The sequence below is a fragment of the Stegodyphus dumicola genome, chromosome 2 (assembly GCF_044657685.1).
Source record: "Stegodyphus dumicola isolate Sdum_Otavi_A_Nest chromosome 2, ASM4465768v1".
Classification (NCBI taxonomy): Eukaryota; Metazoa; Arthropoda; class Arachnida; order Araneae; family Eresidae; genus Stegodyphus; species Stegodyphus dumicola.
This window is the reverse complement of record NC_140769.1, coordinates 260,033,283-260,058,997: the sequence shown is the minus strand read 5'-3', so window position 1 is coordinate 260,058,997 and position 25,715 is coordinate 260,033,283. Positions and strand designations below refer to the sequence as shown.

General features: G+C 31.0%; 1 protein-coding gene across 2 annotated transcripts; it reads right to left on the bottom strand.

The window, feature by feature from the left end:
• Positions 1-5,527: 5,527 nt before the first annotated feature.
• On the bottom strand, positions 5,528-22,954 carry LOC118186892 (lewis-type alpha-(1,3)-fucosyltransferase-like). Of its 2 annotated transcripts, none has more exons than XM_035357059.2 (2): positions 22,804-22,954; positions 5,528-14,255 (listed from the first exon to the last, which is right to left on the bottom strand). In XM_035357059.2, the coding sequence occupies exon 2, from the start codon at positions 14,205-14,207 to the stop codon at positions 13,059-13,061; it is 1,149 nt and encodes a 382-aa protein (XP_035212950.1). In that variant the 5' UTR covers positions 14,208-14,255; positions 22,804-22,954; the 3' UTR covers positions 5,528-13,058. The 2 variants fall into 2 exon arrangements, with proteins under 2 accessions (XP_035212950.1, XP_035212949.1); XM_035357058.2 differs by lacking the exon at positions 22,804-22,954 and adding an exon at positions 16,345-18,331.
• Between the last annotated feature and the right edge of the window lie 2,761 nt (positions 22,955-25,715).

Here is a 25,715-nt window from a genome sequence, read left to right as displayed (position 1 = left end):
AATTCAAGCAATTTTCAAAAACTGGCAAAACATCATTTCTGACGGTAAACATTTGATAAAAATTTCATTTACAAAATTCTTTTCTTACTGTATATGATGGTGCAAATAGTAAATTTATGAGATATATAGTTTATTCATTAAATACAGATACGAGTAAAAACTGAACATTAAACTTTAAAAAAGTCACTTCACCACATTGCATTCTTATCTATAAACAAAGCATATACAAAATTTAAATCCGCAGCTTATTTAAAAGTAGTTCCATAGTCACAAACACCATGAATGAAAAAATAAAGAACTTCATGGCAACACTCCAAGCCTTACAGCTACCACTGGCAAGAAACATTTAGCTAGCCATAATCCAAGACTCCATGTCCTGAAGTATTCATACCTTTTTAACCTTTCAGCCTAGCAGTTCTTTCCCTTTTTCATTGAATTTAAGGCAGTTTTCAGGTAACCGGCCCTTGGTGATTTGTTGACATCTTGGAAGAGTGCATGTATGCCAGATTATGGTAACCCTGACAAGGTTACAACCCTGCAACCCACTCAGGGAATTTTCCTGAGTCCAATTTGCAAGTACTGCATAAGTATATCCTTTATATGATAGCTGGAACTTTTCTAATGAACCATGATTACTCTGTTATCTGTATTTCATAAGAAAATTTTCGAAGTTGGAAATTTTCATTAATGTTAACTGAAATAAACACAAATCACAGAGAAGTGCAGAAGAAACTATTGTAAGTGATAGCTTTTGTGAGAAATGAAGATTAGAAAATTTCATATGAGATATGATGTTTTGAATCTTATTTTTCTAAACACTTTAATTCGCATTTAAGTGATTATCATCCACTTTTTTAATTCTCTTTCCGTGTGGTATACGAAGCTGTTAAGCCACTTAATGGTGTGCACCCTTTTCTAATGCAAAACCTGCATGGATTTTCATTTTCTTTTAATGTAATAAATACAAATTAAATCACATTAGCAAAAACAATAACTTAGTTATTAAATAATGTGTATTCTTAAAAATAAGAACAAAAAGGTCTCTTCCTTGCTGTTCTAATTGTTCACGATGAATTTGATTATAGTGCTACTGTTTGCTGAAGAAGTTGACAATTCACTGAACTGAATAATTTTTTGAGGGTGTGGGGAGACTCTCAGCCCGCTAATAGTAACCTTGATGAATAAGATGAGAAATTAATCAAAATCAATGTGCAAAATTGGAGCAAAGATTGAATGAATTGATTCCTTTGAATCACTAATTCCCTAGAATTCCTGATTTCTTTCAAATGTACTTTTGAGATGTCCTTTCTAAATAAAACTACCAATAACATTCTAGAGATAAAAGTAAAAAAAAAAAAATTCGAAAAGTTGGGACATAAAATGAAACTCTCTTTTAACACGGAAGGATACATTTTTTCTTCCCTGAAATGGGAATTGAACATTCCTAGCACACTTCCAACAAGAGCTCTTGGTTGAGTGAACTCTATAAGAGCTACTGCTCTGTTTTGACAAACCAAACTGTTCACTCACTCAGAATGTGAATTTGTTCTTTTAATCTGTTCATGAACAAAAACATCTCTACTTTACAGTAAATAATTTTCTGTTTGCTTTTTGTGAAATCAGGTCATCCTGCTAAACAAAAATTGGCTTATTTTTACTTCTTTTACTTACTTTTGTCCTTCTGTCAGTTACAAAATCACTTGGATTCTCCAAAAGTTACACTTTCAAATCATTTTCTCATCTATCGGTAAAATTCATTAAAAATCCCATGTCTGATTTTAATTCTTGGGGAATTTGTAGCAGAGCATATTTTGTCAATGTGGTTTGTCATACATCAGCCAAACTAAACTTTGATAACGAGGAACACGGTTCATGGTTGGAAAAGAAAAATAAAAAACCTTTGAATGTTAATTGTAATTGAATACTTAATCACAATTTTGACTATGGTTCTGCAAAAATTACCCATAAAACTTCTTCAAGTTGGTGAAATGGATTTCCTTTTCACATTCACAAAAGTTTATTTTCTTTAGTTAATATTTATTTCAATTTGATCTTTCCTAATGATCCTTCCTTCAAAATTCTTAGCTTTTCACATTTCATTATTATTGCTCTTGACAGATCAGCACTATGGTCCTATTAACTTTGTTCCTCCCATTGCTTTTGATATAAATGCTCCTATCCTATCTTTTCTGTGAGGAAGGGAAATTTCTTTCTGGTGGCTTCAGAATGGGAGAAATTGTCCCATTTTGAAGAAGGACCTATGTCTGCTCACCCCTAACAGTTTTATTCAAAATCTCTTCTAAACTAAGATTGATTTTTTTCCTCTAATTTTTTTTTTAAAAAAAGTGTTATCTGTAAATTAAAATTACAAAGCAACTGTATCAAAAGCAAGCAAAATATTGCTTTAGAATGTATTTTATAATTAATATAGAAATACATAAAATTGTTTATGATAATTTTTGCCTTGTCAAGATATACAATGCAAGTACAATTTTTATATTTGTGAAAAAATGAAAAATTTGGCAATCAGAATTTGTAAAACAGTCTGAAAATTAGAAGCAATATGCACTGAAAAATCTATTCTTTTATAAATGTTGACATAAATAAATGCTCACACAGAAAAATATAGAAATAAAAAATACACATTAGAAAATTGCATGATTCTAATGTCCTTATTAGACTTAAGACATGAAAAAATACTAAGAAACTTTTCCTTCCAGAATTAGAACAGCAAATTTCTATCTAGGCCAAAATGTTGTTTTAACCACTCTATTTCCTGTACGTATCCATAATATTTTACAACAATGAAGAAAAATAAATTTCCATTGGAAACTATATTTTGTGTAGGCCACTTCTGTCAATAAAACTAGTGCTTTTTTTTAATAACATAACACTGAATTAATATTATTATTTCATAAAATTGCAAATACAGAATTTATCTTGGTACATAATTTTCTGAACGAGCATTTACAATGGTTTTTTTCACATAAATATCAAAAAACTTAAAAACATGAAATGCTGTTTTTTTTTACCCCTCATATCAATTCTATTGATTATTCTGTATTAAAGTATGTCCATGTCTCTTTTCATGAATTTGTCTTCACAGTGTATTTTGTAATATCTGAATACAGAAGAACTTCATGGATATACAGAATATGTACATTTATATAATTGTTAAAGGTAAACTTTTGAAAAAGTTGCATCAGATATATTTTATATAGCAGATGTATTGCAGGATTTAGATTAAAGGTATATGCTTAGTGATTAAATATATTAATAATATATTTACAGAGATTTTAATTAAATTAGCAATTATTAATAATATAATTAATTAAAGCATAATAAAATTGCTTTTACAAGACACAAGTATGAATGATTTCAATAACATTCAATTTCATTAATTTGTTTAGAATTTATCTCATATAAAATTGTGCCAATACTTTTTCTGTACAAGCAGTATACAGGATACCACATAATCTCTACATAATTATTACTATTTATATAACTATTTTGAAATTGATTTGCACTTCATTAACACTAATCATTAAACCTTTTAAACAAACTATATTACCAGTTTACCATAAGTTATTGCACAAGCTTATATTTATCAAAAAATAATTTAAATACATAACTATTGCAAACATTCTGCACTGAACACATGTCTCATATTTTTACATATTTTGAAATATTAAATTTAAGTTTAGTGTACTTAATTCAGGTAATGACACTCCTTTCTATGATGAGTCTAGATTCAGTATCTGTGAATTCTGCTACCATGTACGTGGCAGCCAACACATCAAGCTCTGAATGTGATGTGAAGTGGCAATCAATCTTCAACAGCAGAATACAAAGAAAGAAGAACATCAGGTTCTCCTAGAGAATAATGACATTCATATTGCTTGTCTTCAGGAGAGTAAGCTAATTAAAATTCTTAATGTTAAGAACTATACTATCCTACGAAAAGGTAGCACTGACAGAATGAGAGGACTTGCTTCCCTTACTAGAAATAACATTGTCAAATACAAAGAGATCAAAACTGGAAATTTTAGAAAGGCAGACTGCTCAAGTGGAAGACACAAATTCACGCCAATGGAAATCCTCATCCTAGACATTCTATCACCCTCATCCATTCTATCACCTAGACAATTCAAGTATCAATACCACACTCCCAATCTGACTTCATTGTCATGGTGGTAATTTTAATGCTAAAAGTTCCACTTGGGGCTTCTTTGGATGAGAAGGGAAAGCAGATGAAGGATCTATTGGTAGACCTAAATCTGGCTACCTAAACAATGGAGAAAACGCTTATCTTTCAAGAACAACAGGTACACAATCAGCTCTTGATTTCACTGTGGTGAGTTATAATCAATACCTGTACATGGAAGATCATTGACCAATTGTTACAAAGCTCAATTTTAAAGTTGAAATCCCTGCCCAGAAAAAAGATCCTGGAATTTTAGAAAGGCAGACTGGACAGGTTTCACACACTATCTCAACAGCCTTTGCCACAGTACTGATTTCCCAGCAGGACACACTTGAGAAACAGTTGGAGAGATTCACACATAAACAGTTGGACAGATTCTACACTGCAGTTAAGAGATTCCTTCCAAGTGGAAAAAGGACACGAAATTGGACTCCTTACTGGAAAAAACAGAAAATACAATTTTTAGTTAAAGAGAGAAACTTGTTGAATCAATTTAAAGCAAACAACATGGAAGAAAATATAAGATTGCTGTAAGAGGCATAAGAAGAAAGAATAGTTCCCAACAAACAACAAAAACGGGCTGAGATTTATAAAACCCTAAATCGAAGGAAAGATACTGTGTGTTACAAAATAGCTAAATCACTGAACAAATTCACTCCAGATGCTGCCCAATTTTCAAACATCCTTCATACAGCTGGAACAAAAGTACATACTAATAAAAAAGTAATCAATGCACTTCTCTAGTGTTGCATCAGAAAGATCAGAAAATAAAAAATCAGCACTGTTAAAGGAAATAAATGATCTTATTTTTGGAGAAAAAATTAAAAACCTTGGTGAAAAAGAAAAACAACCATATTTAACACATTATGGAAATTTGACACACTGCCTAAGGCATGGAAAATTTCTATCATTGTAACTTTACTCAACCAAATAAATCAGCTAAGGAATGCAAGAATTATAGGCCTATTGTCCTCACCAGCATCCTTTGCAAGGTGATGGAATGAATCAGCCACTCCAGAATTGTGGAGGTCCTCATTAAAATAAGAAGATAAACTTCAGACAGCCTACAGAAAACAACATTCCACCGAAGACCAATTATTCTATCTCAGTCCTTTTATCATCAATGGTTTCCAAGAACGATTACCAAAAGACCATTGCTGTTTTTCTTAGTATGTCTTCCACATCTGATAGAAAAGTGGAGACAGAAACTCATAAAACATATACATCATTATGGTATTGGAGAAAATGCTCTTATCTGAATACATGACTTCTTGAGGTGCAGGAAAATTAAAGTATGTTAGAGTGGATGTTTATCCAAAAGCAAAAAAAAAAAAAAAAAAATCCTGCAAGGTTGTCTTTTGAGTCCCTTTCTCTTGCTGTTATATGTGAGCGACATTTATCCTAACCTTGAAAAAAATATTCAAATGGATTGCAACACAGATGACATTGTATTATGGCACTCCAGAAGAGACATTCAAGAATCTGGAACAGTGAATGGGATCGTTATAGCTTAGAACTCAAGATTAATGCTGAAAAGACTGATTCATAATGAAGACATGCTCAAAATACTTGGGAATCACCTTAGATCGAGAATTAATATTCACTGAGCATATCGAAACTTATGCTGTCAACACTTTGAAAAGATTTAGAATCATTAAAATTTTTTGTGGAACAAACTGGGGGAGTTTTCCCGGGACACTTAGAACAATACAGTTCTCACTAATTAAACTGGTCATAGAGTATGCTTCTCCCATTTGAACTCAAGCTTTCACGATTTTCTTGGAGAAATTGGAAAGTCTCCAGGAAAAGGCCGCAAAATCATTACTGGTGCAGCGTCTTCTACCAATAATTTAAGAGTAATTCAGGAATGTGGCCTTGAAAGCCTCTAGAAAAGAAGACAGTATAATATAATAAAATTTAATATAAGGTAGGAAGTTATGCACCAAATCACATCACTAGCAAACTATAATGGCAGCACTAGATAGAAAAAGTCATCTTTTATGTAATTTGACAAAGATATTTGAAAATTCTCAGTCTCAATTACAATTATTTTTCCATCTTCAAAGAGCCAATGTTCCCTTCCAAGCTTTCTATGAACTTTTTAAAATAGTACTCAACCTGCTAGAGCCATAAGAAGGTTCTTCTGATGAGACAATCACTAACGATTGTTCAGCAATATTTCTAAATACCCCAGGTAATACTTCTTATCAACACATAATCGGCACTAGAGCCATAATATCTAACTTCACTTGTGAGCTTCTGGCAATAGCTGAGGCACTTGACATGTAAAGCTCCCATTTCTGAACAAGTAAAAGGACACGCTGTCTTCTGTGACTCAAAGGCACCTCTACAGACAATCTTGGATAAAAGCTCCCTGATCACCAATGGGATCCAACAATACACAAGGTCTGCAATCTTCAATGGTTGCCAGTGCATATCAACATCACATGTAATAAGAATACAGATAAACTGTCAAAAGAGGCCTGAAATCTCAAAAATAATAGTGATAATGTCATCCTCTCAAGATAAAAATGCAGTAGCCAAATACAGATTGAAAGGAACATTCAATTCCAATAAAACGCCAGCTCCAAAACATCCATGGAGATCCACTTATAACTAAAATCACAGTCAGGCTTAGAACTATCCATTGTACCGGATTGAAAATTAGGAAAACCTAAACTGTCTGAACATAGAACTGAAAACTGCACATAAGTTTTACTGTCCAGCCATCCTTGCCAAACTGTTAAAAATTAGGATCTTGTTTACGAGACCGAACCCCCAACAATGATAACATTTTGCTGATTGCCAGAACTGTCATCTTTACCCATTGCACTACTTGGTAGGCTTCATCATACACAAGATGACAACTTAATTCAGGATAAAAAGCTAACTATTACAAAAAAATTCATACAACACAAAAATGAACTCTATATTTTTATAATAGAAATTGTGTTGTATAATATTTAAACAAGTTTTGCCATACAGGATGTGTCAAAAGTTGAGTTTCGAAAATGTCATACATCAGATTTTTCTATATTGGAATTACCATTAATATAAAGAAACTACATATAACAATGTTCACAACTGAATAAATAGCAAAATTTAATAATTTAAAACTGCTTTAGGTAATACGTTTAGAAAGCATATAGAACCTATTGTGGATTAATCATAAATATATGTGAGGCAATGTTGATCCTTGAACATAGGTTCACAAATGTTTTGAATATTTGAGGCTGTCTAGAATGTCCTTAAATCTCATACGAAGGTGATTTATGTACCCAAAGTAAAAGATAAATGGTAACTTTTGCTATTTCTACTGCAAGCAACTTATCATCAATACTTCTCTTGCTGACATTTTCTTGATTTGACAACCCCCCCCCCTTTTTTTTTTTTTTTTGCTTTAGAAAAACCTTGAGGATTGATAAATCACAGAAAATTCAGTAGTTCAAAAATAACATCTGTGACAAATATTCAAGGACTACAGGTAGTTATTACAGCTGTGAAGAATGAATGCTATGAAAAAATTATGTGAAGCCAAAAAATGGAGGGCTATTTCATTACAATTTTTCTAATTAAATTAAATTTATTTCTAATGTTTGAGTTTTTAACTTTGCATAAAACTATTTATATGAATAGTAAAAATTATAAAACTTAAAAGATTTTTAAACTGCTGATATTAAATATGCAAATGTCTCAAACTGGCGCCCAAAGCAATTTTATGCAGCCATTTCGATTATGTATTTGTTGCAATTGTGCGCTGCAGAGATTTTAAGAATTCAATTATTTAAAGTCCGATTTTACATTTCATTATCATTATCATTAAAAATCCATTTCATTGTTATTAAAAATGAACAATAATAATGCGCAAGAACTCTATAAATTGCATTAACTCATTTACAATGTGATATAAAAATCTTATTCAAAGATTTTAAGAGATTTGGTTAACTTTTATTCATGCTTTTAAAAAAATAGATTGAGTAACGAATTTTTGCACTAAGAATAATCACTTTCTTTTGGAATACATATATATCTGAACAGCTATTTTCGCTGATGAAAATCAATATGAAAAGTACCAATTAATTAATGAGCATTTACGATCCATGATGAAGACAATATCAAGTCAAATTTTCTTTAAGGCTACAAAGTATATCAGAATCAAAATGCCATTAAGCATCAAGTTGTAGTAAGAAACAACGAAGTTTATAATTATTTGCATAGATTCATATATTTTAATTTGTGTGTTAAAGAAAAATCTAATAAATAAGAGAAAGGAACTAAGTTATTATTTATCCTCAAGTTTTGTGTAAGTTACTATTTATCCCCAAGTTTTGTGCCACTACAAAAGTTTTTCTGAAAACTTAGAAAGTTTTCATAATTTGCTCGTTTACAGTTTAAAGTACTTAGTTATTTAATGATTAATTAAAGATATTAGAATTGTTTGAATATTAATATTTATCTATTAGCATTCTTAAATTACAAAATGTAAGCAATACAAATGTACTGCAGATACCCAATATTAGTATACTTGAATTACGAAATTCAAGCAATAAAAATATACCTAAAATACTGCAGATACCTAACATAAAAACATAAATTTGATATAAAAAATTTGAATATATAAACATAAATTTGAATTATGGATATAAACATAAATTTGAATTTTCCCACCTGCGTTATTATTGTTGTTTCCGTATGTTTTAAAATAAATTTATTAGCAAAATTTAGTTAAAATATTTTTCAATTTGTTGATAAAGAATTTTCATTTTGCTAAAAAAAATCCTGGTCTGTCAGATCATGCCTATGGCTCACATGCAATTTGAGTTTGAGACCATTGAAACATGCAACGTTTGGAACACCCTATATAATATTAAATAAGTTTTATACATATACAGCACATATATTTTAGTAAAGTAGAGGTTTTAAACTTTTCAGCTCCATTTATATGAATCATCTAGAATGTCAATATTAACCCGCGAGCACACGCGGTGGGTATGTCATACCCATGTGCATTTTTCTTTTTGTATATTTCTCGCCCATTCTTTCATAAAAGGACGAAACTTGGTGTACCTGAGTTCAAGGTCACATACTTAAATGGGGGAAATTCCTGAGGTAGCAAGTGCAACGGTTTTTTAGGACCAGCATTGTTCGGGCATGTCACACCTGCTCATGTACTGGTGTTTCTCAGTGAGTCACTTCACACTTCTCGTTTTCAAGCTTTTAGTATAAGTTTTTCTTGAGTTGTAAGCATGGGGCCGTATATTCCTTACGATGAAGAGATGAAAAGATTGAGAAATCTCCTTGAAACAGTTTCTTTTGATGAGGATTCATTTAGTGAAGAAGAGGAAAATGTTGATGACGAAGAATATAATTAGTAATCATGATTCATCCATATAGAGTAGTGATTCAAATACAGAAACAGAAAATGAAACTCTGGAATTTAGCAATGAGTTTTATGTTGGAAAAAAGGGAGTAAAATGGAACAAAAATAAATTCCGGACTAATGTTAGAATTGAGGCCAAAAATATCATAACTAAACTCCCTGGAAATACAAAGTATTCTAAAGACGTCTCAACACCTCTAGAGTCCTTGTCATTGCTTATCGATGAAGTTGATAATACAAATATTTATATTGATTCAATATGAGAAAATTTCACTCATGATCGGGATGAGTACGTTTCTCAAACCCTTAGGGATGCAGCTAATAGAAAATGTTCAAAATGAACGACGACGAGCATCTGTGGTTTCTGATTCTGGACGAACACTGACCACCGATGAACATGTTAACAATGGACCGCCCTCCAAAAAACCTGAAATGACTTACAAGAGGTGTACAGAGTGCTCCAAGAAAAACGATAGAAAGACTAGATTCATTTGTGAAAATTGTAGCAAAAGTATATATATGGAACATATGACTCCATTTTGTAAACAATGTTAAAAAAATTGTAAGTAAATAATTTTTCCTCTCCTTATTGTTTCCTATTTTATCCAAAATGAAGTATTAACTTGGTTTTACATTTTAATTTCTTTTAAAAAACTGAATAATTTTTTCGGCAAATTTTTATTTACAATTTTTTTATTCGGGTATGACATACCCAACGCGTGGTCTCGTGTTCGTCGGATCGGTGCGTGTGCTCGCAGGTTAATCACTGATATTTGGTTTCTTTATGAAAAAATATTTCGAATGTCCATACTTTTACTATTTCATTCAAAAGCATGAAACTACAGTATCGTTGCAAAGCACTTATAACTGAGTATCTGTGCAATTAAATCTAATATTCTATTAGTTTAACTCACTGCATGAGAATTTACATTGATAAAATTAACTATGTATTATGATGCCTTTGGCTCAATATAAAAAAATCAAAATAGCATCACATTATTTCAAATGACTTTCCTTTTTATTTTTACAATTTTTTTGCCTAATGTATTTTAATCCTACCACACTTTACAAATCTACATTATAGCTCTGAAATGATCTCATAAAACAAAATGCTTGACTTAAGCAATCATAATACAAAAATAAGACCTCTCTGCCCTGGTGACTTACTTTCACACTAATTTTTATATTATAAGAGATTATTCAAATTATACATATTTACTGAATGGCAACATATGTTAGCTTTTAATACATTGACAACTTATTTATAATTTTCAAAACTTCAATTAATAATATTTTACATATATAATTTATAATTTTGTTATATGAAATAAAGTTTACATAATCAAATATTAAATAATTATCATTTTATTATTCTTACAAAAATATTTCAATTCCATAAACATTTAAAATTTCAGGCACTTAATAAGCACAAATTAAGATCTAAAAATGTAAAAATATAGTAAAAAAATACACACATGGAAATAAATTAAACCAAAGTGATAGATACAAATAAACCATCTAATAAATTAAATGGGGCATTAATAAATGAAAAAAAATATAAAATGACAAACCAAAAATGCGTTTTTAGAAAAATACATAATAGAGAAAATTTTGAATGTCACTGCCAATAAGCAATTCAACTAAACTGTTGACTTTATTACATAAGCTGTAATGTATATAATACTCAGTGGACCAAATGTCATAAATTCACATAACCTTTTTTCTTACATATAAAGCACTTTTCTTATAATGGACTGGAAGCATTAAATCTCTTTTCATAAAGAGTACTTTCCTATCACAGACTGGAAACATACTGAAAAATACCTCATATCATACTCTTTATCTGTAATACACTGAATATAATTCCACTTGACTTCGACATAATAGAACTTTCACATTTATACATAAATCTAAATTTCTGAAATCCTATATTTTCTTTAAGTTCTCTTTTTCTTTCTCATTCAGATTTGAAATCTTGAGATATGTGTTTTGGTACGAAAAAAAGTTCTTAGATACTGCAACTGTCTTACAAATTGTATATTTTGAGCACATACATGTATGGCTAATATAAAACAATACATGTAAAAATGTGGAACTGTTTCTCATCTTAAAAGCTACAAATTCTTTGAAATTATTTAATCAGCTAACCCTTGAAATATTGTTTCATATTTCACATAAAAGTTAAACTTCCTAGAATGCCAAACAGGAGTTTCATAAAATTTAAAACACTCAAAATAAAACTTTCAAAATGTTAATTAAGCCTCCAGTTAAACTAATCTCTGTTACATAATAAATTTGACATAATTTCACTTACATATACAATACCTAATTCTTAGCGCAAAAAATGTAAAAAGCACAGTGCATATAAAATTCCATGATGGCCACATAACACAATTTGGCACATACATATAAGACTTTTTTTTTTTTTTTTGCCTAATGCAGCTACAGGTGAAATCATAAAACGTGTTAGTCATTTAATTGGCTGCTAAAACAGTAAATACAGAAGCAAATCTTTACCTATTGTCTACATATCACAAATTGTACTTTTTTTTTTTTTTTTTTTTTTGAGTATTTGTTACAAAACTTCAATACTTAATAAACTTAAGACACTTTAATTATATTCATAAATAGAACTTCAAAAATTTTATTTTAGTTATTACTCATAAGTTGGCTAAGAGCAGTAAAGCAGGATAGAAGTGGGCAGGGCTGATGTCAGAACCAGTGCAGTCGCATCATGCAGTAGGATTTAGGGGCAGCAACATTTTTAGAAATAAGGGAAGTAACAATCAGCAAAATTTAGGAATAAGAAAATTCTTAAAATTTAAAACAGACACTAGGTAACAAAATTTTTACAATTTAGGGAAGATCATGGCAGCAGAATTTAAGACCCACAAAGACTGCACTGGGTAGTGAAATGCTTTGTGCTGGCCCTTGTAGTAATAAGTAGGCTCATATTTCTTGCCTGAAAAACTAAGAGACAAATACATATTCATGGATAAACTAGTCTAGTTATATATGTCACTGAATATGTACTGCCCTCTTTAGGCAGATTTACAAACTAATTGTGAGTAAAATAATCTCCAGGTAATGGATTTGGCATGAAGTGGAAGACAAATTATTTTTATTGATTTGCTAAATTTATATCTAATAAATTTTAATTGATTTTTTTTTTTTACATTTTTTATTGTAGAAATATATTTATAGTCATCTTTATGCAACGCATTGCTTAAATTAAACTTTAAATATTACCTTGAATTTTCTTTTCTTCTGGGACAGCATATAGCAAAATTTGAAAATGAGCACAATACAATTAAAATTTTTGGGTAGCTATACAGATTTATATCAAAGCATTTTTTTGAACTGGAACTTCAATACCAGTGTGATATGTAGACATTTTGATCTAGCTCATAACATTAAATAATCTCAATTATGAACATTAATATCACATTAAAGTAAACCAAGTGGTAACTTTTATTATGATACTGATAGAGGCGACCAGGATTTGCAATTGGCCTCTTGAAACCACCATTTACTTACATTTATATAAGTTGAACTTTTCATTTTGGCTTCATTTAACATACGACAAATTTTACAAGCGTAATGCTCAGAACTTAGTTCATGAGTTTGTTTCCATGCAAAAAACTGATTGTATCTTTTGTCATCTTTTGCGATCTCAAGTAAATATTGAGCTAAATCTCTGGGAGTTTTGAAGGATAATGCATCGATAAAAGAATGTGGTGGTGCTACAACAGAATAATTAGCTCCTCCTAAAACAACTGGTACCATATTTGTGTTCAAGACATGATAAAGTTTCTCTGTTACATAATCTTTACAAATAGAATTTTCAAATGAAAGGTAATATCTGTACACTTTACCTAATTTTTGATAACATTCATCAGACATTTTTGGCAAACAAGAATACTGCCCACAACTTCCATAAATATGTACTGGTATATATTTCTGTAATTCTGCCACATATTCCTCTCGCCTGCTTGGAGTTTTACAATTACTAACAAGCCACACTACCATTCGTTTTTTATTTCGTGCGTAATTTGTCATATCTGTTATTGGATGACTTCGTTTTTTGACCAATGGTGTAAGTAAAATTTCTGAATCAAATCTGTAAGTAGCAGTCCAGTTGAAAACACCATCAAGATTCTTAAGTATGTCAGGAGTATGAGGAGGAGACTCGTGGTGAACGAGTATCCATATCTGTTTTGGCATTCGGAAAGCAGGCATATCATGCAAATCCATATCCCGCAAATGAAATATCACTGCATCAGTTTTATTTAAGAATGAGCGATCTGAAGTAATGGAACACTTTGGTAATGGACAACCAAGACTAGATAATTTTGGTATAAAATCGGGAGCACCAAAAAATTTTGTCCATAACAGAATTGTTTTAGATCCTCGCATTTGAATTAAACTATCAGTCAAAATTTTGACATGTTTCCAATGTTTTTTCTGCCAAGGATCATCAGTAACAGCTTCTGTTTCTTTAAACCAGGTATATTCTCTCCATAAGGAAGCTATTTGAGAGGCAAGGATCAAAAGAATAAAAACTGTGAGAAGAAGAAGACACTTTTTCAGCTGCCTCATAATTTTCATGGGCAAAATCAACATTTACATTTTGGAGGCTTTACAAATATGGATCAAACTTCAATACTGTAGCTGAAAGAAAATTAAGAAAATCATAAATATATTTTTAACAAAGAATTTTAACGAAAATTGTACAAAATACAATATATATTTTTAGAGCTCATTTGTCATTAAGTCTTTAAAAAAACATATTTCAAAATTTTTAGATTTCAGAATATGATAGCTTCAATACTTGTACACAACAAAGAAGTGTAAATAAATTGGTCATATTTAACACAAAAGAAATAAAAAATTTTACATATTTTTGAATTGCTATCAAATATACACTAACAATCTCTTACTGTATTACTAAATCTAAACATCCTTTGTAAAAAATATGGCGATACTGCACCGTTTTACTTTTCGCATAGAAAATTATTTTTACAGTTGTATACGGTTAGAGTAGACTGAAGGATTGCCCCTTGTATTATCGCAAAGTTGTTATTTCATTTATCGCCAAGTTGTTGTTTGAGTTATGGTGACCTGAGTAGTTGAATATTATGGAAACCCTATTATGACGCAATCGGTTGCACAATTCCTGTAACTTTTGTATGACGGGAAAAAGATTTGTAAAGGCTTGTGGTGCGTGTTGGTTAGAAAGTACATTGCTTATTTTGTTGGAATTTTAGATGGTTGAATGTGGTAAAATTAATTTGAAGTTTCTGTATGATTTGGAACAAAAGGGGAAAAGTGCATTAATTAACTGGTGTGTAAAAGCCAAAATAACAAATCAAAGAATTGCACAAAGTTGGTATCCATGTATCGCCAAAAATCGCCAATTTTCACCAAGGGGCACCCATAATTATATTTTTACCTTGTATACTATTTCAATAATTAAAATCTTTCCCAGATAGTTATTATTAAATGTATCAGACTTTAAATTTTGTGTAACTGCTTTATTGATGATGGATTACTTTAAAAAAAGTCTTGCATATGCATGATTGTTTCTTATTCCTAATCATAAAGCAAAAAAATTTTCAATACACAGGTCAAATAAAAATCATTTGATCTGAAATATTAATTCTGAGAAGGCATAAAGATTTGCACATGTAATTGTGCCCTTGTAATTCTCAAATACCATTTACAAAAGGTAAAGTGCACTGTCTTTCTTAATCCCTTACTGATCACTGGCACTACATATCACTAAAATTCCTCTTGTGTCATTGCAATAATTATATTTAGTTAGTATTCAAATCAGGTAATTTAATGTTCAAGTAAAAACATGTTTAAGCAACAATTACTAAACACGGGCAATTTTTAATTCTATTCTGCTATCTTAATTAATTTTTGACCAATTTATATCCACTACATGACAGTACCTACTAAAGCCATAATATTCTTGAATGAGGTCAATCCTTTTGTTTACCAGTATCGTAACTTGTTTTAACTGTGCTTCTGAGGATTTCCGAGTGAATTTTCACCCAGTAATTAGTAGCATTAATGAGCAATTATTTATATTCATGAGTTTTTATTTTTAATACTTACACAGAATTTATTTACTAAATGAAACTTAAAAAATACATAGGTCATAAAAGGACATTTTTTAAACATTTAAAGAAATCTAATAATTCAGATTGCCTTAATATCAAAACTTAAAATGCATTAGTGCAAATGTATTAAGTTAAAACTATTATCAACATTGCTTAATCAAAAGCTCAAAACACAGAAATTAAATTACAAAGCATGCTGTGATGAAATTTTTTAAATGTCATTATGAAACTATATCCATCAAGCTGATCGATATTTCGATCAGCTTGATGGATATTTCGATAAAATAGTAACCAGTTCTAAAAAATATTGCAATTTTATAATATTACTGATTTTCAAAGTTATTTGCAACTTTTTAATACTGTTTATTAATTGCATCAATTTCTAATAATAGATAAGACCTTGATAGATATGATCAATTGCTATGAAATCGGCAATTTACCACACTGATTGAACACTAAACAAAGGATAGAAAATACTTGAGTAAATTGAGTAATCATTCTGATATGTAACAAGATGTCACTTATCATATGTTGACAAATTTCACAAAATTCAGCAAAAAATATCACCAAGCCACCATACAATAATCTTATAACATGTGGTAAAGAAGATAAAGTGAATGAAGTAAACTTACTTAATCTTCTTCTGAAGAATCTTCCTCTTGGGCAGGATAAACTTGTTTTATGCTTTCTAAAAAGCATGCAAATGACTTTTTTGCATTTTTTCTCCAAATATATTCAGCAAAAAAAAATGCTTGTTGTTCTTCTTTCCTCGCAGAAGATGCATTCACTGCAAAGTCCATTCTTGTGTTGTTCAAATCAGAGTTTGAACTTTGAAATTTAAAACAAAGATTACTGCTAACAGCAAGATCCTGAAAACTTTTATCCTCCAAACAGGAATATGTTTTAAAACAATCAGAGACTATTGTTGTTCCTGGCAAAATATAAGACTTAATAAAATCTAGAAAGCTTTCTTTACTCCCATCTTTGACTACTTTTAAAAAATATTTATTGCTTCCTTTTTCAACACCTCCAAAAATCCATTTACCATCTGATATTTTTCTCTTGCTATACTTTCTCTTTTCCAACTTATTCCCAAAAATTTCAATAATAATACCATCACCACCAACTTGATTCATTTTGCTGTGACAAAATTCCAGACATAACTCCCTACAAAAGCGCTTCCAGTCTGAAACAGTCTGACTACTCATACTTAATTCATGTTCAATAAAACTATTTGACACTTTGTGAACCCAATAATACGAAATGAGTAGCACTCTTACTATACTTAGACGACTCTCAGCAAACCATGAGCCTTTCCTAATACCCCGCCTAATACTATGACCCCCTAGACGACAACGCCATTCAAAACCATCTGTAGTGTTTTTCCTTTCAGACAATTTCATAGCTTTCTTACACTTTGGGCATTTATACTTATTTGTAATTAAACCTTGATCCACACACCAATCAAATACATATTTCTTACCCTGGGATTCCAACGAATGGAGAAAATGACTAGTTACTTTATCTAGATCCATTTCAAATTGGTATTGTTGAGAAGAAAAACTACATAGGAATGTGTTTTCTCATTCAAATTCAAAATCATGAAAAAAACTAAAATTCACTCAGTAACATTTATTAATACGGCTGAAATGTGATTGCTGTTCTTTTACTTTATGTTCAAGCACAGCTGAACAGTAAATATATTTATACACTACAGATAATAAGAGCAAGTTATCCGAAAACTGCCAATAAATAATAAGGTCACATAATTAGCACAACGAACTATAAACATTTTCACAATATTCAGCATTTTTTGTTTCACATGTAACCAAATAAGAAAAGAGAATTATCATATATTTTTCTAACACATACATCATTTTTATATTTCGTCTGCATTAATATCAATAACAAAATAAGTCAGAACTCTCATATGTATCTCTAAAATATGCAACATTTCAATGCATTTGTACATTCCATGTGCATTTGCTCCAACAATACACCTATGACATTACGATATAAACCTAAATCCAGATCCAAAGAAAATGGCGTGGGCAATAAATACGTCATCAAGATACATTATTATGCATAGTCAAATAATGTAGTTCATAATCAATCTTTTAATGAACTTATTATCTGTGAATGATTACAAGTACTTCAAGCAGTTACATACACATGAAACATTGCACAATACGGTTGACTTCCACACAGAACACGTTGGCGGAATTCAATTTTTGCTCGCCAAGAGGTAATTCGGCGACATCAGCCAAAAAAAAAAGCAATTCTGAAGCAAGTTCTCAGTTCCAAAAGCATTAACTAGGAATTAAGGAAAATAATAGGACACATATCGACATAGGTATCGGACATACATGATTTTAATATTTTAGTTCAATTGAAGAAACAGTAGTACAGCACGTCAAATTAACGGCACATATCCGGTTAGCAACCGAAAATACGGCAAAAAAATCAGCTGATATTTACGTTACAATTTATGAAAGCATTCTTAGAATATGTTACCGGAAAGTGATTGTGAAGCAGGTAGTAGTCGAAAGGAAAATCTATCAGAACCGAACTAGCGTATGCAAATAATCCGCACATATATTTCAATTTCGCTTTTCACCTTTTAGAAAGAAATATATCTCCTACCTGTGCAGAAGATTCGCTTATTCCGGTAAAAAAAAAAAAAAAAAAAAAAGACTTAGCTCTATTTTCTCGCCAAATGGCAGATAGCATACCATTTATAGTGAACGGACCGATTATTCTAGCAAACAACGGCTGGATGCCTCGAATGCAGAATTTGCTTTCGATTCGACTTCCCTTTCATTAATTGCCTTAATACTTTTTTTATTACTATTTGCTTCGTGATTGTTTTTTTTTTAATTAACATTATTTTTTAATATAACTTGTTATTTTAAATAACATTGATATTATTACATTATTCATTATTCTTAATCTATTTGTGATTTTATTCCAATATTATTCTGTTATTTAATTGGTATACTATCTATTTTTTCCGTACATATTATAATTTTCTTCCCCCCTCTCTTTCTCTATTTTATGAAATCAATACTTTAATAGTTTAGCAATGACAATAACTTCAGAAAAAATATTTTTCTTTCCTATATACAAAACACGAAAATGTGCTTCATTTTTTTAGAGGATGTTCTTTAGATTGAAAATGGTGTACCCTAAAATTCCTGTTTAAATGTCATAGTATGATACTTCACAAAGAATGCAAGTGGTGGCAGTATATGCAATGTTTCAAAGCTAATTCAAGAGCATCATGAATTTTCTGAAAGTTTATTATATCTTTAGAGAGTCTTGATATACCTGAAAAATGTGGCATACCATAATGAATGTGAAATTAAGTATTGTGTCAGCATAATAGCCTCCTGAACTGGGATCATTTTTTTTATTATACTGAAAGGTATAGTCAGTAAGTAGCCTGATTATGTAAAAGACCAAGGACAATTTGATAAAACAACAAGAAACAATAATAATTCATCTATTTTAGTCATATACAATTAACAAATGACAATAAATATATATTCGTTACAACAATTGAAGAATTAATCTGCTCCAGAACAAAAAAACGAAGCTCTTGAGAAAAAAATGACTATGTGACAAAATATAATGGGGAATTGCAATTCATTATGTTTGTTGAGTATGATCAGATAGCACAAAACACTTCTAAGACAATCTGAAAGTGAATTTACCAAGGAAAAAAAAAAAATAGTTTCAGATGTCTGGAAAACCTGTCTCTAGTTTACATGTCGTCAGATTTCACTATTCATCTAAAAAAGTGCCATTATTGTTGATGAGTTAGTAAGTATATATATATATATATATATATTTAAGTTGATAGGATAATAATAGCTGCACATAAAAAAATTTACTTTTTTTTCTCACAAGCTCCTCCCCTCCCCAAAAGTGTTAGAGAACTAGAAGGTTTCAAAAATTTAATCACTTAAATTTTAAATTAAATTAATTGGATTAGGTTATTTTTTCCTAGTAATAATCTGTTATATAAAATTCATAATTCCAGAAATAAAGAAATTTAAATAAGTTACCTCTTCTAGAAAATATTTCTGGAATACATTTATAGAAAACTATTAAAGTTGAAAAACTTTAAATAAATTCTGAAGCTAAAAAAGTAAGAGTATATATTCGTTACAACTGAACACACAGCACTGTATTGCATCTTGAACTTAAAAATGCTGCAGAATTAATCATGAACATTACAGGAAGCCACATGCTGGGTATAAATTCTTTACTTTGCAAAGGAAGAATGGAGACTGGAAATTTAAAAACTGAAAAGTATTTGGAAACATTTACCATTTATTGAAAAATAGATAGCAAGGAGTTCCTTGCTATAAAATCAAAAAAATAAATAATATACAGATAATTTAATATGGTTCTCATTAGCATGTTTTTAAATTAATACTGTTTACTGAAACCAAAGCATATGTTGTTTTTATAGAAGTTTAAATTACAATTGAACAGCAGACATCTGATTTGTATGTTTGATCTTTGCACATCTTCATCAAATAAATCACTGACAGCATAACATTGATAAACAGCATGTATTTAAATTTGCTGATGAATGAAATTCTAGAAATGAAAGGAACTACACATATATATATATATATATATATATTGGCTCTACTGAGAAATTATAAACACTTGTATGCACATGGGTTTATACTAATTCCAAATTTGGAAAAAAGTTCACCATACGACCAGCTAAGCACTTAGCTGCTAACCAATTTAGATACATTTTTATCCCACCTCCACTCCCCCCCAAAAAAGACCATTATTAATTATGTATTTTTTCATGTTTTACTTTTACTTCCTTTTAGTTCTGTAAAAGCAGTTAAAAGAGAATATAAAAGGAAATTGTAAGAAACAAGTGGATGAATTACAGTATTATATATATAATTAATTAACATGATTTAATTTAATATGTCATTTCACATAGATTAATTAAACATGTTAAACGAAAATTTTTTATATACTGGAATTAAATACAATTTCAATTTAGCTAGCAAGATTTTTTTTCCCTTTATGTAAAAATCCAAATTGTTCAATAAATATATTGTTCAAAAACACCAACAAAATACATCAAAGGATGAAATCATCAAAGGAAGATTCTCTTTCAAAATCACCACACATAATCAGAACTCTGGATATATTGAATATAATCAAAAGTTTTAAGGATGTATATAAGGTTATATATTATACACCATATTCTACACTTCAGGTCGAGGATTTTTCATGTACTGAGAATATACAGTGTCTCACAAAAGTGTTTGGACACTTTAAGAATTTGCAGAAAAAGCACTGTAACCCAGAAGTGAATTTGAATATAAAATCCAATATTTTTTCATATTATCTCCACGTAATTTTGAATAAAACCAAGCTTTTTAATCTTCAACAGTGACTTATTATCTTTTTCTAAAATTGAAAATGTAAGGAGGCATAGATAAAACACGCCAGAAAAGTGATCGTATACTGAAACATTTTCGTAAAATTTCATAAATAAAATGATCTTCTTTAAGAAAATCGGAACCAAATTAAGGAAAAGATTGTCTGGCAAAGAGGATTCGATGTGACTCGGCATGATCAGAGATTAATTGTTAGAAAATCTGTGAAAAATCCACGTTTGAGAGTTGTAAAGATTTCTACAGAATTTATTGAAAATTTTTCCACTTATATTTATTTCACTTAAAACTGTTCGACGAATGTTCAGATCAGCTGAATTACATGGGTGCTCAGTTTAAAGAAAATGTTTTGGAAATGCAAAAAATAGAGCTCAGGCTTTTCTTCTCAAAATCAATGGTAAATAAGCCCTAACCATATTGGAATCCTGTCTTATTTGCAGATGAATGCAAATTTAACATTTGTGGTTCCTCTAGGTGTATAATTGCAGGGAGAAAAAATGAAGAGCTTAATTTCAAGAATGGTTGGAACAGTAAAGCATGGCAGTGGAGATGTGCTAGATAAAAGGTGCATATCAGCATAAGGATTAAATAATTTAGTATTTATTGATGGCACAATGAACCATGCTGTTTATTTAAATATTTTAAAACATAATTTAAAATTCTTTACCCAAAATTTGGATACTAGAATCATCTTTACTTTTTATCAGGGTAACATTCCTAAGCACACTGCCTCCTTTTGGGTGTCTATAATTGTCCACAAATTCTGAAAATGTCACCTCAGTAATTAGATTTAAACCCAACAGAACACATTTGGGAGAAAGTGAAGAATCGTCCACTGCTTGGCGCGTTTTTAAGAATTGCACATATTCGTATCCATGTACACATCTATCTATTTTCGCTTAAAAAAACATCCCATGATTGCACAAAAACGGCATTGCTCACTCCCTTTATCCATGTACACATTGACCTATTTTCACTTAAAAAGTCAACGAAAATTGACAAAAATCCAATTCTTCTTACTCTTGTAAAAAGTGCAAAAGAAAAGCCAATCAAATAAGTAGGCGATTCTGCACTTTAAGAAAATTAGAGGTTAGAGTACAAAGACACAACATTAAAAGAAAGAACTATAACGATCGAAACAATAATGATCAAAGAATGGAAGATCATTGAGGCAGATATTACAAAAAAGATGTTTTAATTCTATGCCCAGATGTTTGAAAGCTGTCATAAATACTGCAGGATATACTACAAAATACTAACTGATAGAAATACTCCAATATTTACTAATATGTGCAGATTTCTTTAAAATGTAGGAGGACTTTTGTGAGGTAACTTTTCTATTACTTTATTATTACTGATTTTCCCCAAAAATGTTTTAATATGTTCTGTAATTTTGCTAAGAGAAATTTCTAGAATTTATTAAAAAATTTTCATTCTAAAATACTAATTTTTGTTAATGAATAAAGTATTATTTCACTGAAACTTGCAAGTGTCCGAACACTTTTGTGAGCCACTGCATTTATTGGTTTTAATGCATGTAACTGATTCTGATTATAAACTGATCAATTAATCAAAAGAAACGCTAGATTCTGAAGATATTTTGGGAGTTTCATTAATTAATTTAAATACTAAGCCACAAAAATTCGCACTTACTATTTTGATATGTATGCGCAAAAAAAACAGCAGCAGCACACTTGGCGCAAAGAACTTTGGCAGATTCTTCGTTGCAAACACTTGCAACTCTAGAAAAAACATTGCAACGCCGCATTTGCGGCAGACAAAATACACCGCTAGTGCATCTTAAAGCCAAGTCCATTGGCCCGAAGGAGGAAAAAATAAACAGAAGAATTAAGCCAATCACGATCTTGCTTATTCCGCTCCTATGGCTTCGCACATGAATCCGATGATTAATCAATACAATTTATTTTATCAATAAAAACAAATCAAAATTATGGAATTTTTCACAGAAATACTCGTACATGTCTTTACAGTTAAACAAAGTACAGTCAGTAGTTACGCTTCAAACAACTAAGCATGTTAAACACAACGCAATGCAAAGTGAATCTAAAGCGAAAGCTTATCCGGAAATATCACCGATTTCACGTTGAACTAACCAAGGAGGTTAGAATTCTATTCCATCCTAAGGCTATTCTAACCTCCTTTAAACAAATAACTGACAGCAGATATGAATCGTGCACCTTTGGTCGGTGCTTAGGCATGTAACTACAATGAGCTTCGACATTTGGGTTTGCTCCATGGCCAATGGAGAAATACTCGCAAAGCGCCATATAAAAATTAATTTTTTATACGAAAATAATATGTCTTATTAAAACACTTTTTTTTACCAATGGCGGGCCTTTAGCCGACTTCGCACCACTGAGGCCAGAAGTGATGTGTCATTTTTTTATGGAGACACCTAATAGGTGGGCCACCTTTGCCTCCTGTGAAGGGACAGACAGTTACAACCATGCCTTCTCTGGGATTCGAACCCAGGCCCTTTAGTATCGCAGTTGGCTTCCTTAACCACTATACTGTCTGGGTGGCGTGTTATCAAAACACGAGATGAAAATTGCAGGAAAACAATCTGCTGAGGTGGTCTCTCTTCGAACTTATATAATTTTCAGCGAGCCGCCGAGATATTTCTAGTACTTTCTGACAGAAAAAGTAGACAAATGTCTTGTTTTGCACCCGTTAAGTCTTTCTGTCTTATGGGCAAAAAATCAAGTTTAGGTGCGAAGGAAAGTTAGGTATATAGAAAGGGATAATTTCGTGTTTCAGAGAAGAGTAAAGAAAATAAAAAGGAACTTTGTACATTTTACGAATTCAAAAGGCCGGGAAGAAAAGATAGGACAAAATAAAATTAAAATGAATAGCCTAAAAGTAATAAAAAGGACAAAAAGGAGGGCTATAGAAAGAAAAGAAACTTCCTAAAATTCGATTGAATCCACGAGTGTAGTCAAAACGGAAGGAAGCTGCGTTCATTTACAATAAATAGTATCTACCAGACAGTGGCGTAAATAAGAGTATGAATAAGAGTATGCAAGGCATGCCGTGGCATAGGGGCCCGAAGGCTTAAGGGGCCCTTGAATATCCTGCAGATCGGCATTTATATGTTGCAAATAGGGGGTCCTTGTAAGCAGATATAACAGCAGGATTCCATGTAAAAAAAAAAAAAAAAAAAAATGGCTGTATGCTTTAATTTTGATTCCCCTTTCAAGTCATTAGCTATAACCGAGGCCAGACTGTTGTTTGTGTTTATTGTTAGAACACGAGTAAAAGGAGGCGCTTCTTTCTGAAATTCAAATTCACTATATGTTTGTTCTCAGTAGTAGTTCTGAATTCGTCGAGGCGAGTACGTGACAATGGCTGCAAAAATTAAGATACAGAAAGTCAGGCCCCCCTGAAATTCATTAGAATTCTCAGTAATTCCAGTTTCAGGAAGTGATTTTATACTGCAGACCCATGATAAATTTTGTTGTATAAGAAAAGAGTCAGTTGGCCCAGGTAAAAATGAGTACATTTTCTAGGTCATTGTAGACATCACACCAGTTCTTGTTTTAAAACTTGGTTATGCAATTAATTTATTTACATATGTCTCATGATAATGGTTCATTCCGGAAGAAAATTTAAAAAAAAAAAAAAAAAAGATAAAAATCTCTCAATAGTTTTTGTGTATATAATGGGGATACCGGAAAGTAATGTCGCTTTCTTACATTTAAATCAAACGAATACATTTTTAACAAGATTTTATTTTTAATCAATAATATAATCACCCTCCTTATCAACAACCTTTTGCCATCTAATGTGCAGATTTTCAATTCCGGATCGATAAAAATCAATTGGTTTTTGAGTAAAATATCTCGAGAGGACATTTTGGACATCGTCTAAATTTTCAAATTTTTTGCCACTAAGAAAATGTTGTAGGGATCCGAATAAATGGAAATCTAATGCTGTGACATCGGCCGAGTATGGTGGGTACCCCAATTGATTAATTTTTTCCAGTGTTCGTCTTGCATAGTGCGGTCTTGCATTGTCGTGTTGCAGAATGACGCCTTTGCTGTTGACAATTGATATTTTTCGATTAAAGATTGGTTCACTCCATCCAATTGTTCACAATAAAGGTCTGCATTAACAGTTTGTCCAGGTTTGGGCAAGTCAAAAAGAACAATTCCGCAAATACTCCATCAAACACCCAGAAGCGCCTTTTCGGGATGTAAACCCTTTGTAACCCCTATTAAAACTGCCTTTTGAATTTTGGCAGAGGCGTAGCTAGGGTTTTCAGCGCCCAGGGACAACTGAAGAATTTGCGCCCCTTTCTGTGTGCCAAAAATGCTAAACATTTCATTCTAAAATTTCATAACATCAATTTGGCGCCCCCTGAATGCTGCGCCTGGGGACAGATGTCCCCTCTTGCCCCACCCTAGCTACGCCACTGAATTTTGGATTATCATATAGGACTTTTTTTTTTGTCTCCACTAATCAAACGATCAAAAAACAGTTCTGTATGGTGCCGTTGAAGCAATACGTTGCATGTGATGGATAGGTTGGCTTTGTTCTTTTCGGAT

What these genes read in the sequence shown, in the direction of transcription:
- LOC118186892 (XM_035357059.2), bottom strand. Translation starts at nt 14,207, where the DNA reads ATGTTGATTTTGCCCATGAAAATTATGAGGCAGCTGAAAAAGTGTCTT.